The 22315-nt window shown below is 50.7% G+C and overlaps 1 protein-coding gene across 2 annotated transcripts; it reads right to left on the bottom strand.

Moving 5' to 3' along the window:
* Positions 1 to 26: 26 nt before the first annotated feature.
* CASP9 (caspase 9) lies at positions 27 to 21455 on the bottom strand. Of its 2 annotated transcripts, none has more exons than XM_045548654.1 (9): positions 21240 to 21455; positions 19238 to 19508; positions 11152 to 11186; positions 10149 to 10325; positions 9615 to 9704; positions 8898 to 9045; positions 2639 to 2818; positions 1944 to 2053; positions 27 to 733 (listed from the first exon to the last, which is right to left on the bottom strand). In XM_045548654.1, the coding sequence occupies exons 1-9, from the start codon at positions 21369 to 21371 to the stop codon at positions 641 to 643; spliced, it is 1236 nt and encodes a 411-aa protein (XP_045404610.1). In that variant the 5' UTR covers positions 21372 to 21455; the 3' UTR covers positions 27 to 640. The 2 variants fall into 2 exon arrangements, with proteins under 2 accessions (XP_045404610.1, XP_045404611.1); XM_045548655.1 differs by having other exon boundaries at positions 19331 to 19508.
* Positions 21456 to 22315: the final 860 nt, after the last annotated feature.

The following is a 22315-nucleotide window of genomic DNA, read 5'->3' as shown; positions in this document are numbered from 1 at the left end:
ATGTTTGCCTAAGGTTTATTTTTAAGAATAATGCAATACAGAAAAAATTAACAATTTTTAAAACTTCATTTAGAATTCACACATTCCAGCTGCTCAGAGTCTAGAAGCCCCCAGCTTGCAGATCTAAGGAGAGATGCTGGTTTGTTTGTAGCCAAAAATCTCTACAGATCAGTGATTCCTGAATGGGGGCACTTTTGTCCCCCAGGGCATATTTGGCAATGTCTGAAGACATTTTTAGTTGGCGCTACTCGGGGACAGGCGCTGCTGGCATCGAGTGGGTGGAGGCCAGGGATGGTGCTAAACATCGTACAACACACAGAATAGCCCCATACATCATAGTGTGGCGGTTAATCCCCGCCTAGAGAAAACACAGGGCTCAGAGGCCACAGTCACTAGCCCAAGACCAGCCACTGGTGAAGAGGCCACGAGGTATCCATGGCTTTCTTCTGTCCCTCTTCCGCCACTGCTCAGCATGTGTGTCCAGTCTGGAAGCTGCTAACAGCCTGGCACAACAGGGAAAGACCAGACCCGTACAGGCTGCATGTCCCTGAGATGCAGGGAAGTCCAGGCCTCAGCCTCCACTAGGCCTGGAGCAGGAAGGTTCTGGAGCACAAGATAAGGCAGGGTGAGGGGCTGGGCCTCACTGTGTTTTAAAGAAAAGTTTTTTCCGCAGGAAATTAAAACAACCAGGCATCTGTTTGTAAATCCCTTTCACCGAAACGGCGTTAGCAACCTGTGAAAACATGACCACGGAGGTCGGTGAGTTCAGTTCTCTCCAGTGAAGGATAAATTCAAAACAGGGGCTGGGGGTCCACTACACCCACACTTGAAAAACAGCTCTAACTGCATCCTTGCCCAGGGGATTTAATGAACAAGCACCTCAAAATTCAAAATTTCAAAATCCACCATGTTCAGATGAGAGTGAAACGTTAATACCCGCCCAGCTCTGCTCTGAAAAGCGCAGCAACCGGCTCCTCCCACAGGAGCAAGCGGTGGTCCCAGCCGTCGAGCAGAGCAGGAGGGACCCTCACATGCTACTTCCGGAAGGTAGCCGGGAGGTCTGGGACCCTCAGAGGAAGCAACTGCTCTGAGTGGCGTTTCCATGGCGTGTGTTGGCCCTACCAGGCCACCCTTCCCCGTCGGTCGTCTCCCTGGGGCCTCTTGAGAAAGGAATGTACTAAAGAGGGATTTGGTTCTTGGATTTTGGGTTTGTTTTGTTTTGTTTTGTTGAGACAATCTCCCTCTGTCACCCAGGCTAGGGTGCACTGGCATTATCGGAGTTCACTGCAACCTCAAACTCCTGGGCTGAACTGATCCTCCTGCCTCAGCCTCCCGAGTAGCTGGGACTACAGGTGTGTACCACAGCGCCTGGCTAATTTTTCTATTTTTAGTATAGACAAGATCTCACTCTTGCTCTCGCTGGTCTTGAACTCCTGAGCTCAAGTGATCCTCCTGCCTTGGCCTCCCAGAGTGCTAGGATTACAGGTGTGAGCCACCGTGCCCAGCCCCAAAGAGGGATTTGTGATTCTTGTGGGACAAGAGGAGAAGACTGCAGTGGTGCAACAGGTGCGGGGAGGGGCCCCACGATCCACCCTCAAGGGTCCTAGGCTCTGGCCAGTGAGCCATCCCACCCTGGCACCGAGGACGGGCTCCATCAGTGGGAGAGCAGGAGGTGTTAGCCTGGGAACCTCAGAGGATACACAGAGGGGAGCCCCTTGAATAAAAGGCAAATGTCACCATTGGCAGCACAGTCTTTCATAAAGAGAAACAAAAGCACTGACCCTCACAGCAAGCCAGGACTGAGAGGCAGGTGGGGTGCTACCACCTTTTACCTTTGGTTTGGGCCTCGTGCCCTGCTCGCCCCTGCCACCTTGCCCAGAGGAAGACACCTGCCTCCTGCCCTGAGCAGCCACCCCCGCTTCAAGGAGGGAGGCAGCACTCACCCTGAGCATCAGGGACTGCAGGTCTTCCGAGTGAGCCCACTGCTCAAAGATGCTGTCCAGGGTCTCCACATACCAGGAGCCGCTCTTGGTATCCCTCCAGGAGACAAAACCTTCGGAGGGAGGAAGGCTGAACTTTGTTGGAGACGCCCCTCCCCATGCACGAAGTCTCGGGGACCTCCAGACGCAGACCCATTCACACGTCCTACAAGAGCAGCCTCACCCCTGCAAGAGCAGCCTCACCCCGCAGCTCTGCCCGCATCCTGATCTTATCTCCTCTTCATGACCCCTCCTGACTTCTGCTATGATTCCCGCCTTCCTGACAAGGAACCAAGCCTCAGAGAAGTCAAGTGACTCACCCAAGGGATAAGAAAGGAAGGAAACGACCACCTGTGGCCCCTGCCATGTGCCAGGCACTGTGCTCAGTGACAACCCCTGAGGTGTCATTACTGTTCCCATTCTAAAGCTGAGAAGGCTGAGGCAGGGTGAGGCGGTGAGGACGTGTGCCCTACCGTGCATCCTCGCCCCTTCAGCCTGAGCTGACTCTCAGAGAGGCGAAGTCACTCGCTCAGGGTTACACAGGTGGCAAGAGGCACAACCAGGGCTCACAACCAGGCCTTTTCTTTCATGGCACAGCTGCCTCCAGGGCAGACGGGAAACCCCCTGGCTGGGACAATGAGCGCTCCTGATGTGCTCACCTGGGAAGGTGGAGTAGGACACAAAGATGTCACTGGGGGTGGGCAAACTAGACATGGCGTCTGGCTGGTCCATGGTCCCAGAGCCCTGCTGGAACGGGGTGGCGTCTGGCTCCGGGTTACTGCCCGAGGCCCTGTCTTCAGGGGAACTGGAGGCCACCTCAAACCCATGATCTCTCTGCCCTGCGGGAAGCAAAACCAAACACCATTTGCCACTGAAACTCACAGACCAGGGCTCTGGCCTCACTTCTTGGCCCATCCACCCTGTCCCCAGTCAAGACCCCCTGATTCCCTCTCGAGCCAGGGTCCCAGTGCTGGGCAAACATGAGCAGCAAACAGAAACTTTACTTTTTTCTACAACAAAGCTATTACATGTTCGTAAGTTCACATTTGGGGTAAAAAGGAGAGTCCAGGAATTTTAAAAACTGCTATAAACATAGGTTATAAGATATACACCTAAAATAATTGAAAACAGGTATTCAAACAAAAACTTGCACACAGGTGTGCAGGGCAGCACCATTCACAATAGCCCAGAGGTAGAAACAACCCAGTGTCCATCAACACATCAATGGACAAACTACACGTGGTCTATCCAGACACAGGAACATTCTCCAGCCTTAAAAAGGACTGAAACACCGATACCTGCTACTGCGACACGATGAACCTTGAGAACACTGTGCTGAGAACAGAAGCCACTCATAAAAGCCACACGAGATATGATGCCATTTATATGAAATATCCAGAACAGGCAAATCCACAGAGGATTTCCCACGGTTATTACAAAGCCTTCTTTAAATTCCCGGTTTACGACACAGGGGCAGACACACGTACATCTACGGGGTACCCTGGGCTCCGGAGTATCAACACGGACACTGAGGAAAGACACAGGTAAGGAGAAGGGGGGGTCCTTCTGTCTCACGTGCTAAAAGCCCAAAGTGAATAAACTGTGTCCTCAAGTTACACTGACACTTAGATTAAAGGGGAAAAAAGCCATACAGGGTAGAGATCAACGAAATATGAATATGGAAAAACAGTAAAGAAAAATTAATGAAACCAAAAGTTGGTTCTTCAAAAAGATCAACAAAATTAACAAACCTCTAGCTAGATGGACTAAGAAGAGAGAAGACTCAAATCACTAAAGACAGAAATGACAGTGGGAACATTACTACAGAAATAAAAAAAGAATATGAGAGTACTATGAACCACGGTACACCAACAAATTGGATAACCTCCTAGATGAAATGGACAAGCTCCTAAGAACACAAAATCTAAGAGTAAATCACAAAGAAATAGAAAATCTAAACAGATTTAGAACCAGTAAGGAGATTGAGTCAGTAATAAAAAATCTCTCTGGCCGGGTGTGGTGTCTCACACCTGTAATTCTAGCACTTTAGGAGGCAGACGTGGGAGAATTGCTTGAGGCCAGGACTTGCAGACCAGCCTGAGCAAGAGCAAGACTCTGTCTTTACAAAAAATAGAAAAATTAGCCAGGCGTGGTGGTGTGCACCTGTAGTCTCAGCTACTTGGGAACCCGAGGCAAGAGGACCCCTTGAGCCCAGGAGTTTGAGGCTGCAGTGAGCTATGATGATGCCACTGCACTCTAGCCCAGAAAACAGAGCAGGACTCTGTCTTAAAAAGCAAACAAAAAAAAAGGTTAAAATGGTAAATTTTATGTTAGGCGTATTGTACACAATAAAAAAGCCCTATAAAACTTGTCTTTTTTGTTGGTGTTTAGACACATAGTTGAGGAAGCTGTCCACTACATCACAGTGTCCCCTTTAAGGCAACAAAGGGAAGAAATGTTCCTGACTTCTGTCCTGCAAATACCAGATACCGTGGACCTTGTAAGCGATCATGTGTTGCCGTGGCTGATGGAAGCACAAAACATCTGCAGGCCACCTCCAGCAAGTACGCAGCAATCATAGCGGGCATTTATGGATTCCAAACTCACTCTTCCTTCCTTCTGTCCTTGCACTTCTCTCCATTTTGTTCTACTGAAATACTTGTGCTTCTTGAGCTATCACAATCCTTTCATGGAATCAAACAAGGCATCAGAAACATACCTAACCGATACCAAGTCACAGGTAATGAAACCCTTGAAGATGTTTACATCTTCTACTCTACTGCTTTCCTAAAGACAGAATTCAAGTTCAGATAAAAGCTCTCTAAACAAAGGCACCTGTGGTCATGTGTGCCAAAAACTGGATGTCACCTAAATGGCCACCATTAGGAAAATGGTTTCTTAATGAGTGCACGTCATGAAAACGGAACATCATCAAGTCATTGGAACTGGCGATGAAGGCCACAGAGATGTGTGGAAGTGCTTCAGAGACAACTGTGTTCAGTGAGCAAAGCTGGCCGTGCTCGGGGGGTGGGATTCAAAAGGACAAGGAAGAAATGAGGTGTCTGTATCAGCTCTCACATTCTGGACGATTTTTTTTAGGTTGTCGTATTTTCTGCATTTTTAGTTTTAAAATCCAAACTGCCCCAAAGCAGTGTCAGGCTTGGAAAACAGAGAGGTCAGGGCAGGATTCTGGTCACACAGTCAGCCACAGAGCCACGAAAACGGTGACACTGTGGGAGGGCTCCTGGCATGAGGTCCTCTGCCATAGGGCTCATGGGGATCACAGGGGACAGCCAACAAGAGCTTGGGTTAGAAAAAGAAAAAGGCAGGGGGCAGAGCTGAGTGGTCCAGAGGGTCCCTTAGGGAAATACCCCTGGAGAAGGTGACGGTGACCCAGGCTCTGATGGGAGAGAACAGGGAGAACAGTCCTGGTGGGAGAGACGGCACACGTCGGGCTGCAGAGCCAGCAGGTTGGTGTGGCTGGATCTATGTGACGGAGGGGCAGTCACAGTTCACCCAGGGAGCTGGGGGCCCATCTGCAGGAGTCACAGATGGTTCTGGCAACCCCATAATAATAACATCTACTGACCTCTCGCTCCACACAGCTAAAGCTCCGGAACTGCTTGTAATCTGCATCCTCCCAGATAACGTGCAGGGGAACAGGCCTCTGCCCTGGAGTTTTTGCCTCTCACCCACCCTGCTGCTTCCCCCGGAGGGCCAACACCCTGCAACGTGGGGCCTCTCATATCTGCAAAAGCCTTACTCATCTCTGGCTTTCTCAGGTCATCTGCTGGTTATGTTCTTGGTAGAGATTCCGGAATCTGCCCCAGGTCTGTGAAGCAGCAGAGGGAGGAGGCTGGGGACGTGAGTGTGGCACTGTGTCTGGTGTGCCGGGGCAGCCTGCTGCAGCAGCGGCAGGGGCACTGGAGTGCGGGGTGCCACCAGAATGGCCCAAGGAAACAGGGGTGAGCAGAGAGACTGCCCGCCAAACACGGAGAAGACATCGGGATCACAGGGGGTGGGGGAGGGGAAGAGCGGGCCAGATGGGGGTACGACTGCCGCTCCACTCCTGCATCATCCCCATCCTGCAAATCTGACGTGAAGGCCCAGCCTGCGGGGTGATGCATCTTGTGCACAGCTTGGTTCTTAGCCAGCCTCATTAATGCAAAACTCCCCGCAAGGCAAAGCTCACTTCCCCGTAAGAATAAATACACGGTGGGAGGAGGCGATGTTCCCTCGCACGTAAAGTTCACAACCACGGCAGCACATTGCTGTTGCTCTCTGCCTTCTCGCCATGACCTCCAAAGTTCTGAAGAGGGGTCACCCCAAAATCGACAGCTTGGCCTCACAGAGGCGGCCACGTGCCTTCGGCCAAGTGTGTCCTGCTGTTTTGTGCTGTATCACGCTGACATCCCACAACAAAATTAATGACTCTGAGGCACGTTTTTCCAGCCTTGGTGCTGCGCTACCTCTTAATGAAGGGGAGAAGGTATTGAAGGATTTTTAAATTGTTTTAAATTATTACAACAGTGAGTTTGAAAATAGCAATGCAAGAGTCACCAAAATGCAGGGCAGGTGTGCTGATGCCCGTAAACAGGACACCCGCCAGAGAGTGGCAGAGAACGGGACGTTTCTGCGTATTTCTGCTCTCAGCTGACGTGGCGCCACCATGTGGCAACAGCGATAAACAGCAGGTCACGCAGCCTGCCAGGGGCAAAGCAGGGACCAGAGCTCCACAGGGGCATCTTACTCGCTGTATTCCAGAGCTTGGAAATCCTGCTGCTCCCCGTAAGTTTTCTTCTGTTTTGATTTGTTGTTTTGTTTTGTTTTAATGGCAGGAATGTAAATTATTTCAAATTCCATTCAGAGATATTTTTATATGGTTCCACTGCAAATTCAAACAATTAGAATCCACATGAGATGCGAGCCGACTGTGAGCTGACTGTGAGCTCCGTGCCAGGCTGGGGGGCAGCAGGCCTTGCTCTGCCCTCAGAGCTGATCAGGGATGAGGCCATCCCAATCCAGGGAGAAAGTGCTATGGCAGCAGCAGAACAGGCTCTGCAAGAACACGAGGGCCAGCTAACCTTGACCTTGTACAAGGAAGGGGATGTTAAGGGAAGACTTCCTGGAGATAGTGACAATAAGTTATAACCAGAAGGATGGATGATTCAGAGGTAGCCAGGGGACACAGCAGAGGAGCAACGAAGAGCCTGGGACACCCTGGGAAGGTTGAGCTGTGCTGGGGGGCGGGGGACAACAGTGGCAGGGGCCCGTCATCAAAGGCCTTGTAGGCCCCGCTAAGGAGTCCAAAGAGTGACACTGCAGCCATGCACATGACAGAGGTCCTCCTTGCTGCTGAGAATGGATGGGGGAGGGGTGCACAAGACAGGCTAACTGTCCAGAAGGCGGGCACCCCGCCCACCTTCATTCATGGCCCCTCGCCCCCTCCACCTTTCATTTCATTCGCATGAGAAGAGGGGCCGCGGGCTCCAGTGTGAGAGCATCACTCCACGCATTTGGGATAGAAGAACGGGTGAGTTAGAGCAGGACATCCACAACCCCAAGAGCAGCCGCCTCCCCCTTCCTAATGCTGTTATTCTGAGGTAACTGCTGCTGACAGGGGCGTAGGGGACACTGGGTCTTCCGGAGTGGGAGAACAGGCGGGGGGTGGGGGGGAGGCTGGGTTTTCAGCTAGTAAAATAAACACATTTTAGGCATTGTACACACACTAATTAGTGCATTGGATATTGTCATGGTAACGCCACCAGGTGGGTTTGGTTATTCTCCCATTTGTCAAGGTTTCTAGAGGTTGACTGGCCCAGGACCGTATAATACAATGAGTGAGTAGCCAATCCAGGGTTGAATGAAGTCTCCTCAGTCACTTGTGGCCAAGCTGTGGGCATGGGTCATGACAGTAACTTAATAGAGCTCATGTCAAATTATAAATTCCAGGGGCCTGAGACCCTGTCTTCCTTCTATCCCCAGCACCTAACACAGCCTGGTGTATACAGCAGGTGCTCAGTGAACACTTACTGGATGACTCATGTGACCAGAGCCTGCTCTCCAAGACAAGTCCCACCCCACCTTGCCAGTATGGAACAGTACGGGACAGTAGGAAGGGCACAGAAGAAATATACCACAGGTGCCCACGTCACAGGCTGTCAGCGGATACAGCGCCCTGCACAAGCTGGACATTCCTGTGAGTAACGATGCCCACTTCCCTGGCAGATCCTGGGGCAAGGAACCGATACACCTTTCAAATGCTCCAGCCCCTGGAAGGCCCAGGGCACAGGGGACTCCCTGGGACAGAACTTCTAGTGCTTCCACTATTCCTGTCATGACCCGCAAGCCAGGAAACCCAATGTTTCTCTCTCTTCTCTTTGTTTTTATTTTACAAGAAAATCAGGTAACAGTAAGTAGCGGTTAGATTTAAAATCAGGGCATATGGCAAAACTACAAATAATCCTTACACTGTTCCTCAAATCCCCTGGACCTGGGGCCTTGGAAATTCCCACAATTAAACCCTTGAGTTTCTCCTTGCAGTTCAGCGATGGCCTCCCTTTCTCTGTGACGGTGGAAAGGGCGTGGAGTTGATGGAGGTTGGCGAATGACAAGGAAAAGAACAAGGGCTTTTTTCCTCTCCCCTCTGCTTTGAGTGTGTTTGTGCCAAGTGTCTGGAGTTGAGGCTGCCAGTTACACGTACCCATGGTGCTGCTGCACCGTGACTCCAACCTCTACAGAGCGACAGGGCTGCCGCCAGCCCCAGTGAGGTGGAGGTGTGGCACGGGCGGGACCCCCCACTCCCCACCCCGACTGCCTGGAGGGATCCTGAGGACTCTGAGGGGCTGGGTGAGAAGGAAGCAGGCAGGGGCTCCTTCCCCACAGATCTGCCCACCAGGAGGCTAAGGAGCTGCTTACCCCCTCCACAGGCCTGGATGAAAAAGAGCTTGGGCCTCCCTCCCAGGCTGGGGCAGCCAGTCCCGTTGAAGATGTTCACGATTTTCTCCACGGACACAGGACATCCGTCTGTGCCATACACGGCCCCTGGGAACTGGAGGTGGCTGGCCTAGAAGACGAATAACCCTGGTTACAAAACCAAGAAGTGAGGGTACGAAGGAATCCAACAGCCTGTTTAGAGGTTCTGTGAGGGGGGACCAAGTATTCGGAAGGTCCCGGCCAGGGGCCCGAAGCTGATTTAGACAGAAGAGTTTGGCTCTAGAAGGACCCTGCTCAGCATCTATTCCAGGTGTCTCACACGCACGTGCCCCTAGGTGCCAGGTGGCCCAGCTGGAGCACGCCGGCCAGCTTCCGCTAGACCAGTGGCTCTCAGAGTGTGGCCCCTGGGCCAGCAGCATCAGTATCACTTGGGAACTGGTAAGAAATGCAATTCCCAGGCCCCAACCCGACCTCCTAAGTCAGCAATCCAGGAACCTCTGATGCAGGAGGGCACAGCCAACTCCTCAGAGGACCAGATGGCTCCTGAGAAAACAACAGGAGGTGGACAGGACCCCACAACTCCACAGCTCCTTCCTACAAAGCCAAAGATGTTCTGGACACAGGAAGGGACGGGGCTCCTGCACAGCCTCGCAGCACAGCCTGGACCCGCGGAGCAGGGCAGAGTGGCGGGGGCCCTACCTGACAGCCGTGAGAGAGGATGACCACCACGCAGCAGTCCAGGGCGCTGTGGTCCCGCCGCGCCAGCTCCACCAAAGCCAGGACCATTTTCTACGAGGGGAGGCGCGGGTGAGCCGGGAGCACTGACAGATTTCCAGGCAGTGAGGGGGCCCAGCCCAAAGGCCTGGGCACAGCACTTCTCGGCTCCCGGGGGCCGGTACTGAAGTAATGACACTCCTCACAGTACTAACAGCCACCATTTGCAGGGAAAAGGGGCTACGCTTGGGCACTGTTCACCCAACCCCCACGACAAGGTGGGTATTATCCTTGCCTTCTGGACACGGAAACTGAGGCACAGGAGGTCACCCGGCAGGTAGCCGGGAGAGCCAGTCCTTAAGCCCAGGCTTCGCTGAGTCTGAAGCTTGACCCTGTAACCACCGGCCAGACTGCCCCCCACGGTCCTACACATGTAAGGGCTCGCCTGGACAGTCAGCTGGCTTTCGGGGTCCCTCACAGGGCCACGTCCCCACTCGCCCCCACAGACAGCGACAGTACCTTGGCGGTCAGGTCGCACTTCACCTCCACCGCAAAATGCAGCGAGGAGAAGCGGCGCCGCAACTTCTCACAGTCGATGTTGGAGCCGGCGCGGGTGCTGTGCCCCGAGTCCGGGCAGAAGTTCACGTTGTTGACGATGAGGCAGTGGCCACAAGGGTCCGCGTTCAGGACGTACGTCTGCCCAGCACAGGGACCAACATAAACCCACGGCCTCAGCGCACTCCCCAGGAGGCCGCCCGCGCTTCCCACTTAGGTGGTGAACGGTCTGGAGAGACGGGACAGGACAAGGGGTCTGCCCTCCCACGGCAGGAGTAGCAGGCGGGAGAGAACCACCCGCAGGACAGACGGGTAGGGACTAGCAGTTCGGCTAAACTCTGGAGAGAAGAGTCACTCCTGGTATTCAGGGTGCGAGCTGCCAGCTTGGAAATCCAACAACTCAAACGTTCACCGCAAAAGGACTTTACAGGTCACCTAGTCCAGGGCTCCCCACCCACCCACCAACCGAGCATCTGAGGCTGCTCCCTCCCTAAGCCCCTTCTCCCTGTAATTCTCTCCCACAGGAGCCTATTCTTTTTGTCTACGGGGTACGTATCAATGTGTTTATTAAATACATATTCATTTGCCTAACTTCTCTCTCCCCTGCTAGACTGATGGCTCTTCCCACAGCGAACCCCAGCAGAGCCCAGGGCACACAGGAGCCACACAATGAATGCTTGTGAACGAGACAGTGGTGACTTGGGATGGGGGGACACAGCCGAGCCTGCTGCCTGCCCCTCCTGAGTTCTGCCCGCTGACTTCACACATGAGGAAGAGCAGGGTTGAGCAAGCTATGTCAGAAGTGCTGGGCAGGGGCAGGGAGCCGGGAAGGCTGGGACTGGAACCCCACTCCCCGGCCGCGCTGGGATCCCTGGGCTCCTGACACGGCTGCAGGGAAGGACCTGCCCAGTGGACAGGGAAGGGCCCAGAGCCCAAGCAACGGGCCCCAAGTCACAGGAAGGCTCACCAAATCCGTATTTCTCCTCAGTGTCTCGGGAGCACCTGGAGAGACACAGAAAGAGGGAAACATGAACGTCAGGGTCCAACAGGGGAGGGGCAAGGGACACTGTGAGGACAGCCCCACAAACACAGAGAGGAGCAGAAACTTGGGGACCCTCAGGCTCTGCTAGTGGGAGAATCAAGCAGCAAAGCCACCTCGGATATCTGTAAAAGTTTCTAATAAAGTTAAACACACACCTACCCTCTGACTACCAAGTCTACCCTCAGGTATGTATCCGAGAGAGATGAGTATATATGGGTACAAAATATTAGGGAATTGGCCAAGAATGGTCACTGAGGCCTTATGCATGATGCCCCAATCTAGAAAAAACCAATCCAACACAAGTTGATATGATACATACCCACAAGTTGGGTATGTAAGTTGTGATACAGCCATACAAGGGAACACCACACAGCCCAAAAAGGAACAAGCTACAAATTCATGCAACACAGTTGATAACCTTGAAAACATTATGCTGCATAAAATCCAGACACAGAAGAGTGTAGACAGTGTGATTCCACTCATGTGAAACTCCAGAACAGAAAGGGGTAAGGGAAGTTCCAGGAGAGCCACGGGGCTGAGCACAGTAGGTCTTCAGGAAATATTTGCAGAATGAATAAATGAATAAAGATGGTCACTTTCCTTCAACGTCAAAGAGTTTTCATTTCACTTAGCAAGAACTTAACTGGCCGCCAGCCTATAAGGTCATGAGACATCTCTTCTTTTTTAAACAAGAACACAGTGGCTACCTCCAGGCTGTGGTGAAACCTACACTTGAGTTCCAGCGATGGTGCCACTCCTTGCTTAGAGCAGGTCTGGACCTCTTGCTGGGAACTATTCTCTTGCCAGTTTATAAACTATACCAGAAAAGCATTTACATCCCATTTTTTAAATTAGAAATGGTTTTATCTAGACTGAAGACTCCTAGAGTCCACAGATTGAATTCTGAGAATGTTTGCTCATTGCCAAAATTCCATTGCACCCCAGAATTGTAACCATTTTCTACTACTGAGGAATTCATTCATTCCCCATTAATACTATCAATGGACAAAACAAAATGGCTCTGGGGGATGGACAGGCTACAGGGGTCTGCAGAAGGAGAAGTCAACAAAGGGTACCAAAAGAAAGAGGCAGGGAAGACATTCCAGGCAAACGGCACAGCACAAACAAAGACAGGGAGGCCTGCAAGAGCACGGCATGCTCGGGGACCCTCAAGGAGGATGTCATGGTCAAATACATGGTGCCTGAGAGCAGTTTCTCCCAAAATGGTGGCTCCCATGGGGACAAGAAAACACATGGCTAAGTGTGTGCAAAAAGATCAGTCTTACAGCCTGAGGGTCACTGGGCTTGTGCCCATGTCTCGAACACAAGGAGAAAGGGAAAGCACATCCTCTCTGATGCACAAGGGAAGAAAGGCATTTTGTCCCACTGAACCCACGGCTGGAATCTCCCCAAAAGCAACAGCAGGGGGGTATCCACAAGGGAGTACCCCAAACCATCCCTAGATGGGGTCAGTTGCGATTCCAAAGAAGGAAGCAGTAGACACCAGGGTGCTCAGTGCAGAGCGTTTATAGGGGGAACTTAGGCACAGAGTGGGCTGCCATGATCCTTGGGACGGCAGCGAGAGAAAAGGGTGTCCTACCCAGGTACGTCCACAGCAAGAGGGTCAGGGTGTGGAGTTTATAGGAGGGTTAAGGAATATGGCTCAGGGCTGGGTCTAGTTTCCTTCTAGTAAACCCAGATACCTTTGTCAGTGCCTGGGAATGTTCAAGGCCCTGGTTTGGGTTCAAACGTGCTGGGAAAAACCTGTGGCTGGTTGGGTCACAGGATGGTCAAGGCACTCTGTGATTCTCAGTCATGACACAGAAAGAAAGCAGGGGTGGGGGGACATGGGGGACCCTACAGAAGGGTAGATGCCCTAGGATAAGCCCTCCCCAGCTCTTGGCAATTCAGAAATCACAGCAGGAAGCAGAGCTGACCCACCCACCCAAGTTCTCAACGCGAGACCCCAAAAGTCCTGCCATGCACTGCCACACTAACTCCTCAGAGCAGTCCCCGCAGCAAATAAGTACTGTCGTTTATCCCCACTTGCCAGAGGGGAGTGGGAGGCTCAGGGAGTCCGAGTGGTAACGGGAGGTGAGCACAGCCACCAGCCCCAGAATGGAGGGGATAGGATCCAGGGAGGGCTAAAGAGCCAACTTCTACTTTCAAGAAACTTCCAACCCAGGTAAGGCATGAGCAGAGAAAGCCATTAGTGATATTAATTTTATGTGTCAATTTGACTAGGTCACAGGGCATCCAGATATTTGGTTAAGCACCATTTCTGGTTGTGTCCGTGAGAGCGTTTGGGGATGAGATTGGGATTTGAACGGGTAGACTGGGTAAAGCAGACAGCCCTCCCCAACATAGGTGAGGCTCATCCAATCCAATGAGGGCCCGAATAGGACAAAAAAGTGGAGGAAGGGAGAAGTCAATCTCTCTCTGTCTGACCACTTGATCTGGAACATTGGTCTTCTGCCTTCAATCTGGGACTTACACCATTGGCAGTCCTGGTTCTCAGGCCTTCAGACTCAGACTGGAAGTATACCACCAGCTTTCCTGGGGCTCCAGCTTGCAGATCCCAGATCATGGGACTTCTCAGCCTCCATAATTGCATGAGCCAATTCCTTAATAAATCTCTTTCTCATATGTATGCGTGTGTGTGTGTGTGTGTGTGTGTGTGTGTGTGTGTGTGTGTATCTATCTATCAAGATAGACAGACAGATAGATATCTCCTATTGATTCTGCATTTCTGGAGAACTCTGACTAATATAGCCACCAATAGCTCTCCCAGCCCTCCCATGCAAGAGGTCTTGGCTGAGACAAGCAGTTACACACTCATGTTTGAAACTAAGAAAGTTAATTCCATTCTGAAGGAAACAGCATTTCCCCTCAAACATTTAAAGACAAAGCCACCCTCTCTGGTGAGCCCCCTGTAGCATGCACTCCCAAAGCACTGTGTTCAACTTTTTCAAAGCACTAACCACAGCTATGATTAAAGACCTAATTGTGCAGGCATGAATTAAATGTCTGTCCCTCCCCGCGTGAAAGCAAGGACTGTGCATCTTTGTTCAATGCTGTACCCACAATGCCTAGTTGATGCCTTGAACCCAGCAGGTACCTAACAAATGCTTGAGTAAGCTAATGACTAAATGGCACAAATACAGGGACAAGAAAGAGAATGAGCCATTAGTATTTATGAGGCAGTGATGGAATGAGTCTGGCCTTCACAGCCTGAGTACTTGGGTTCAAAGCCCGATTCTACCACTCACCAGCTGTGTGACACTGGGCAGGTAGCTCAGAGTCTCTGGGCCTCTGTTCTCCCCATCTGCATCATGGGATCAACAGAGCAACTACCAACTTCACAGGATTGTGGTAAGGCCTCAAATGATTGATACATGTCAAGCACAGAAAATAATACCTGACACATTAAAAGCTCAATAAAACTGATCATGGCTATTATTATTCATTGACACGCATACTCCAGAGCAGTATGTACACTCAACCCCAGCACTGTCGCTGTGGGCCAGATTATACTTTACTGTGAAAAGTTGTCCTGTGCATCTTAGGATGTTTGGCAGCATCTCTGTCCTCTACCCACTAGACGCCAGTAGCGCCCACCCACCCTCAGCTGTAACAACCAACTATGTCTCTAGACATTGCCTAATGTCCCTTGGTGGGTGGGGCAAAATTGCCCCAACTTGACAAATGCTGATCTACAGCACCCTTTCCTGCATAGCTTATTAAGGACTCCATGAAGTCCTGTTGGTGGCCCTACTCCTGCTTAGCCAGATTTTCCCACACTTACATGACTACAGAGCTCTTTCTTTGTGGGTCACCAGGAAACCTACCTTGATAAACATTCCTGTACAATCTTCAGGAGTCTAAGGCCCAGCACCTAAAAAGGGTATCTCTCAGCAGCATCAGGGTGAATGGCACAGTCACTGTATTAAGCTAGAAGACCCAGGCCCGAGTCCCAGCTCTGCACTTGAACCTGCTCTGTGACTGTGCGGCTCTCAGAGCCCAGCTTCCTCCCCTGTAAATGGAGTCTAGTAAGAGAGGGGTTTGGCCTGCCTACCACCACACAGGGGATTTTTGATGACCTGAAAAAGCACTGTGGCCAGGCACACTAGCTTGCACCTGCAATCCCAGCTATTCAGGAGGCTGAGGTGGGAGGATCACTTGAGGTCAGGAGTTTCAGAGCAGCCTGGGCAACATAGAAAGATCCCATCTCTTAAAAAAAAAAAAAATTTTTTTTAAATTAGCCAGGCATGGTGGTCCCAGCTCCTCGGGAGGCTGAGGTGGGAGGATTGTTTGAGCCCAGGAGGATGCACTCCAGCCTAGGCCGAAGAGCAAGACCTTGTATCTTAAAAAAAAAAAAAAATCACTATGTATGCTATAAAGTGATATTCACATTTAAAGTGATGTATTATTGCTATTATTATTTACCCTTTGGAATTAAGCTCCTACTGGGAATAAATATTCACAACTAACAGGAAATAAAATACCTTACAAAAGAACAGGAAGTTTCAAGTTCAGACTGCTGCTCCTAAATGACTCAAATTGACATTTCCCAGAACCAGATAACAGATGAACTGTATATTTTACCTGCCTTCTTTGCAGTAGAACAATAATGAATATAAACAATTCCAGGAACAATCTTCTTCCTTACACTTCAAGCAAATGCAGCTCCATATCCTAATCATGTTTGTTTGTTTCTCTGCTTTAATAGATTGTCCAAAATCACAAAGGTGTTCAGCACTACTGATTCAGATACTACTTATCACCCATCACATAAGGAAAGAATGTTAAAATTCCTTGTTGGCAAAAACATGGGAAAATGGTCACCCTCAGTCATAGTTGGTGAGATTAAAAAATGACACATTTTGGAAGTATAAGCTGGTAGCATCCATCAGAAGGAAACATGTACCCTTGAACCCACAATTCATCTCTAGGCATGTATCCCTCAGTCAGAGACAGGCAAGGCCACTGTGGAAACAACACAACATCCATTAACAAGGGCGGGATAAAGAAATATAGCACAAGGCACATGTGGGGCTACCCGGCGGCAGAGCAGACAGAATGGGGAAGCCTATTACCCCTCAGTGTTCAAAATTTTAAAAATAAAATATAATAAAAAATAAAAATAAATTTTAAAAAAAGAATGAGGAAGCCTGGACTGCAATCTTGTTTCCATTTCTCAGTAGCTGTGCGGTTTGGGGCAAGTCATTTCCTAATTTGTGACTCACTTTGTTCAATAGTAAAATGGGAAACATGTAGCACCTGCCTTACAAAAGATTTGGGGAGATTAAATTAGCTCATTTATGTAAGCACCTGAACAGTGCCTGCCAAATAATAAGTACTCAATAATGTTAACCATTACTATTATTATTATTGGCATCAATACCATGCAATGGTCCACCAGGCAACCATGAAATAGGAAGCACTAGATCTCCATGTGCTGCAGTGAGAACAAAGCCCTAACTGCAGACAACCCACGTGTCCATCAACAGGAGAATGGTTAAAGAAATTGTGGATTATTCAGAATAGGAGCCACTAGCAATAAAACATAACGGACTACTGATATGCAAAACAGTATGAATGAATTTCACAGATATAATGAGGAGTGAAGAGTGCACAGGATTCCATTTATACGAAGTTGAAGGTCAAGTGAAAGGGGCGGCCTTGCTGAACTAACAGGAAAATACCTAACCCCCCCAATTTCCCCAGTAACAGTTAAAGATCAATCTCTCCCTAACAGGCACTCTGCAGGAGTTCTGTTTTGCACAACTTCTAAAGAGAGCTGAATGGACAGAAAAGAGATGTAAATCTCTCTCGTTCAAAATTGTTTTTTGAGAATCTGCTTTCTTACAGTCTAAAGAGTTCCTGAGTGAACAGCAGGGCCCAAGCTCCAGGCCTCAGCCACAACCCGAGGACAGAGTCACATCTCCTGTGATAATCCCTTCTCCAAGGAAAGGCAGGGGAGCCAACTCTTGGACTTTGACATCCTCACAGTTTTTGTTATCTACCCGCGGCCAAGAAGAAAAGAAGGGGCCGATGCAGCAGTTTCTCCACTGCACCTGCCAGTCTACAACCCGCTTTAAAAAGCCTCAATGGCTGGTTTTCCACGGACACATTCTTCCTTTTCCACCTCTGTGCTGGTCCTTTTCCCCCTCCCCAGGGAAAAGCAAATAAGCCTTTTCTTTCTATCTTAATCTCTGCGTGGAGAAATCTTTCTCCGCCCTCACTGTGAGCACCTACTAAGCTTTCCACCTTAAATCTTTCTCCGCCCTCATTGTGAGCACCTACTACGCTTTCCACCTTAACTCAGCAAAAGGGACCGGGGTGATAGAGGTCAGAGCAGAGATTACCTAGCGAAACGGGGAGAGGGACTAGACTGGGAAGAGGCAAGAGAGTCTTACAGGTGTGAACTAAAATAAAATTTTAAGGCTCACCCCCTACTGGCTGACTGAATGGACCCCCTCATGGCCAAAGGAATATCCTAAAACTAAATTGCCTGCCAGGAGGAGGGAGGTCAGACCTGCCTCATCATGCCCCCCTCCCTTCTTGGGGACATCCTTTGTAACCCATTAACAAGTCTAAGGGTATGCAAGACAACCTACAAGCCCTCAATTTACACAACAAATCTATATCCGGTGGCTTATCTCTGATAAACAGCAACTATGTTAAAACATTCCAAGCCTTTAGACAAAGCTTCAGGTCTTTAACCAATTCCAAGCCAAAGAATCTTTAGACCCACCTATAACCTGTAAGCCCCTGCTTCGAGATGGCCCACCTTTTTGGGCAAAAACCAATGTATGCCTCCCACGTATTGATTTATGACTTTACCTGTAATCCGTATCTCCCTAAAATGTATAAAACCAAACTGTAACCCAGCCACACCGAGTTCACTTGCTCAAGGCCTCTTGGGCGTGGCTCCGGGTCATGGTCCTCAAATTTGGCTCAGAATAAACCTCTTTAAAATTATTTTACAGAGTTTGGCTTTTTCCCACTGACACAGGGCACTGGAATGTTTTATATTTTGAGCATCTGGGTCTTGGTTTCCAAGACCCTATGAACACACAGGTAAAAATCACCCACCTATACTCTTGGGATTTATGCATTTTACTGGACGTATCCTTGTCCAGTAATACTTAAAATAATTATAAAATAAAATAAAATAATTTAAATAATTAAAAATTATTTAATTTCCCTGAGCTTCAGTTTCCTCATCAACAAGGATGGGTCTGATACCTGCCTTGCAGGGTGGCTGCAAAGGTAGGAGGCACCGGGCAGAGGACTGTTTGCATGGGGCAGGCTCTGAAGAGGCTCCCTCCTGCCCCCAGGCATGGGTTAGTCCCAGCCACCCACCCAGACCCAAAGGCAAGTCTTTTTTTTTTTTTTTTTTTTTTTTTGAGACAAAGTCTCACTCCGTTGCCCAGGCTACAGTGCCATGGCATCAGCCTAGCTCACAGCAACCTCAAACTCCTGGGCTCAAGCAATCCTTCTGCCTCAGCCTCTCGAGTAGCTGGGACTACAGGCATGTGCCACCATGCCCAGCTAATTTTTTTAGTTGTCCAGCTAATTTCTTTCTATTTTTTTAGTAGAGACGGTGTCTCACTCTTGCTCAGGCTGGTCTTGAACTCCTGAGCTCAAAGGATCAGCCCGCCTCAGCCTCCCACTGTGCTAGGATTACAGGCATAAGCCACCATGCCAGGCCCAAAGGCAAGTCTTAAACAATAGCTGGATCTAGAAACACAGCTCAAAACTTGGGACACACGATCAAAGGTAGGGAAAAACCAAAAACAAAACTTGGCACATCCAAAACAGACTTCAGCATGTGCCTTTCAGAGGAGGGACTGCCAGAATTAAATCTCCTGAAGACCTACTGGAATATTCTGCCCGGCCCTATGAGCACTCAGAGAGACAACACCAAAATTCAATTCTGAATTTCACCCCACCCAGGCATACCAACGGTCACTCCCCACCCACCAACCACTCTGTTGATACTCACAGACATCCCTGAATCCTCCAGAACCAGTGCCCACTGGCCTGGGTATTTCTGGCCTGAGAACCTCTGGCCTGAGCACCACTGGGGTAGGGTTACCTAGGGTCGGCTTCGACAGCTTTGCTGAGTGCCTACTGGTTCGCAGGAATGATGCCAGCACGTCCTGGCCTGTGTCCTCTAAGCATGAGATGAACAAGGGAAGCGCCTGACTCCCTCGAGTCTCTAGGTCTATGATCAGCTGCCTGGCCTGATCCCGCCGAGATCCAGAGCCTGCCCGCTGTTTGAAAAGAAAGACATAACACTAATTACCCACATACTTTCATGTGGCTCCCACCTGAACCCCCATTTCCCCTCTAGTGTAAGTTAAACAATCAGGCAGGTGGGCGGAAATGGAGCCTGCAGGTACACTGAGTGTTTATCTATTTATTCAGTATTGTGGAGACATCTACTGTGTGCCCAGCACTGTGCTAAGTGAACAGCCTCAGTCCTTAAGGAGCAAATGCCTAACGAAGGATGCAATCAGACAAACCAGCAATGACACAGTAAAGACAGAAGTGCTCAGATGGAAGACATATGGGGTCAAGAGGGTACAGGATCATCCAACTCAGCCTTGGGGGGTCAGGAAAGTCCCCAGGAGGGGAAGTCTTAGCTGAGACCCCAGGAAACATCAGGAAGTGAATAGTGAATTCAGAAAATTATAAGCGGGGTAGGTGGACAAGTGGCAAGGGACACAGCCTTTGTGTGACCAGGCCAAGAAATCCATCCTGAGAGCTGGGAGGAGCCCCCTAAGAATTTTAAGAAGGGAATGACACAGTCGGATCTGCCTTTTCAAAAAATCATCCTGGGGTCAGGGTGGACAATGAAAAGGAGTGAGCCACAGGCAGGACAGGAGGCGGCAAAGATGGTGCAGCTGGAACAGAGAGGTGAGAGGACAGTCAAGGTCGACAGACAGGTGTCAGAATGGTGGGGCCGGTCACTAAGACAAGAGGAAGATGCGGGTTATCCGCTGCCTGTCCTTGGAGACCCAACACTGGACTAGTTTCTCAGGATTCACAGGGATAAGACATCGCACTGTTTCACAACCATTATCTCATTTTGCCCTTATGACAACATTATTGTTGTTCCCATTTCACAGCCCAGGAAACTGAGGCTCAAAGAGGGTAAGTGACTTGCCCAAGCACAGGCTGCCAGAGAGTCTGATGTCAAAGTGAGGGCCTGGAACTTCTATGCTAGTGAAGTAAAAGTACACATCCTCCTTCCTCCCAAGTGTTAAAGTAAATTAAGATGGAGACCAAGCCTGAAGAATCCCTGAGCAGACAAAACCAAGCAGGCCTCATAAGTGATCCAAATCCTGGTTAAATTGCAAACATAAGCAAAACTTAACTTGGGTCATTTCTGGTAAATGTTTATGTTAGACAGAAATAAAACCACCCAGCCAATCATAAGCGGTCAACTAACCTAGGCTTGTATAACTAGGGACTTTCCAATAAGGTAACTAAAAAAAGGCAATTTTATAATTGCAAACCAATCAAATCATTTATTTTGCTTCCACATCTTCCCAATAAATAGTTGCCTCTGACGTTTTGTCATGGTAACACTAAACCTCTTTCAGTCTGGTGTTCCCCAATTCATGAATTGCTTCTTACTCAAATTCTTCTAAATTTAGTTGTGCCTCAGATTTTCCTTTTACCTAACAGCGCACGCTGACGGTGCAGGACGCGGAATCGCTTTAGCAAACACTCCAGAAAGCGGTGTCTGGGATCCTTGGCTTCCGCGGGAGGACTGTGCGGGCTCGATGCCGGAAGGGAAAACGGGGTTCCCACCCAATGGTTCCTCGAAGAGGATGGGTACCGGCTAGGACAACGCGGGGCAGAGGGCGGGAGCTCGGCCATTAAGTGATGTGCCTTCAGCGACCTCCCCGCACCGCTCGCCGTACCCACCGCCGACAGGGAGGACCGCGTGCCGCGCGGGAAGTGCGGGTGCCGGTTGGGCGGGGACGGGGACGCACCTGGATGTCCTCGATCATGTCGGGCGTAAAGAGCTCGCGGCTCAGCAGAGCATCCCAGAGCGGGACCACCTGCAGCTCGCTGACCAGTCGCACCCGGGACCGCCGCAGGAGCTGCCGATCCGCTTCCTCCATGGCTGGCAGACAGCGGGAACGCCCGGCCGCCTCCGACCGCTTCCGGGCCTCGGCCGCCGCGCCCCGTCGGGACCTCGGGGCCCGCCCTCACCCCAGGACCCGCCCTCACCCCAGGACCCGCCCTCACCCCAGGACCCGCCCTCACCCCAGGACCCGCCCTCACCCCAGGACCCGCCAGCGCGTCACCGCCCCGCCCCCAGGATCCAGCCCCCTCCGTCGCCCTGCCTATGGAGTTCATCCTCTGGTCACCGTCCCGCCCTCAGGGTCCGGGCTCTCATCACCGCCCCGCCCCCAGGGACGCCCCTCCGCACCCTCGCCCCGCCCCCGGAATACAGCCCCCCCCACATACACATCGCCCTGCCCCCAGGATCATCCTCTTGTTACCGCTGCGCCCCCAGGACCCACCTCCGCGTCACCGCCCCCCTCCCAGTGCAGGCGCCGCTTTGCTATAGTGGCACACATTCCCGGCCCGCCGCAGGCCCCCTGCCAGGATTCACGACGACCGGGTCACACTACTAGCAAGAGGGACAGCCATGCCTGGAGCCATGGTCTGTCTCGCCCCATTCAACCCCCCCCCCCCCCCAGTGTATGGCTTCCCTCTGTTCCCCTCCCTTGCCCCCAGTAAAACCATGAGTTCGCCTCCCCAGCCCCCGTGCCCAGATCGCAGCTTACTGTTCCAAACTCGTAGTCTGATCCAACCAAGCCCGCCTTACGCAGTCTTCCATTCCCCTCTTCCCTGCCCTCTTAACACCTCCCACAAAGATTAGGGGGAAAAAAGCTGGCAGAAATCTAGTCCTCTGAACTCCCATAGTTTTGTATGGTTCATTTCCACATTTCAAAAAATAATGGTTTCTGTCTACTGAACATTTGCTAAATCCCAGCCATTGTGCTAGCCACTTTTCCATGCCTAATCTCATTTATCCCTGACCACGATCCTGCCAGGG

The sequence above is a fragment of the Lemur catta genome, chromosome 3 (genome assembly GCF_020740605.2).
Source record: "Lemur catta isolate mLemCat1 chromosome 3, mLemCat1.pri, whole genome shotgun sequence".
Taxonomy (NCBI): domain Eukaryota; kingdom Metazoa; phylum Chordata; class Mammalia; order Primates; family Lemuridae; genus Lemur; species Lemur catta.
The sequence above is the reverse complement of the archived record's forward strand: the minus strand, read 5'-3'. Positions and strand labels throughout refer to the sequence as shown.

What these genes read in the sequence shown, in the direction of transcription:
- CASP9 (XM_045548654.1), bottom strand. Translation starts at nt 21,371, where the DNA reads ATGGAGGAAGCGGATCGGCAGCTCCTGCGGCGGTCCCGGGTGCGACTG. An exon ending in AGTGCGACCTGACCGCCAAG is followed by an intron (nt 9,705 to 10,148) that starts GTACTGTCGCTG and finishes CTCCCCTCGTAG; the next exon opens with AAAATGGTCCTGGCTTTGGT. An exon ending in GTCCTACTCCACCTTCCCAG is followed by an intron (nt 2,054 to 2,638) that starts GTGAGCACATCA and finishes CTCCCTCCGAAG; the next exon opens with GTTTTGTCTCCTGGAGGGAT.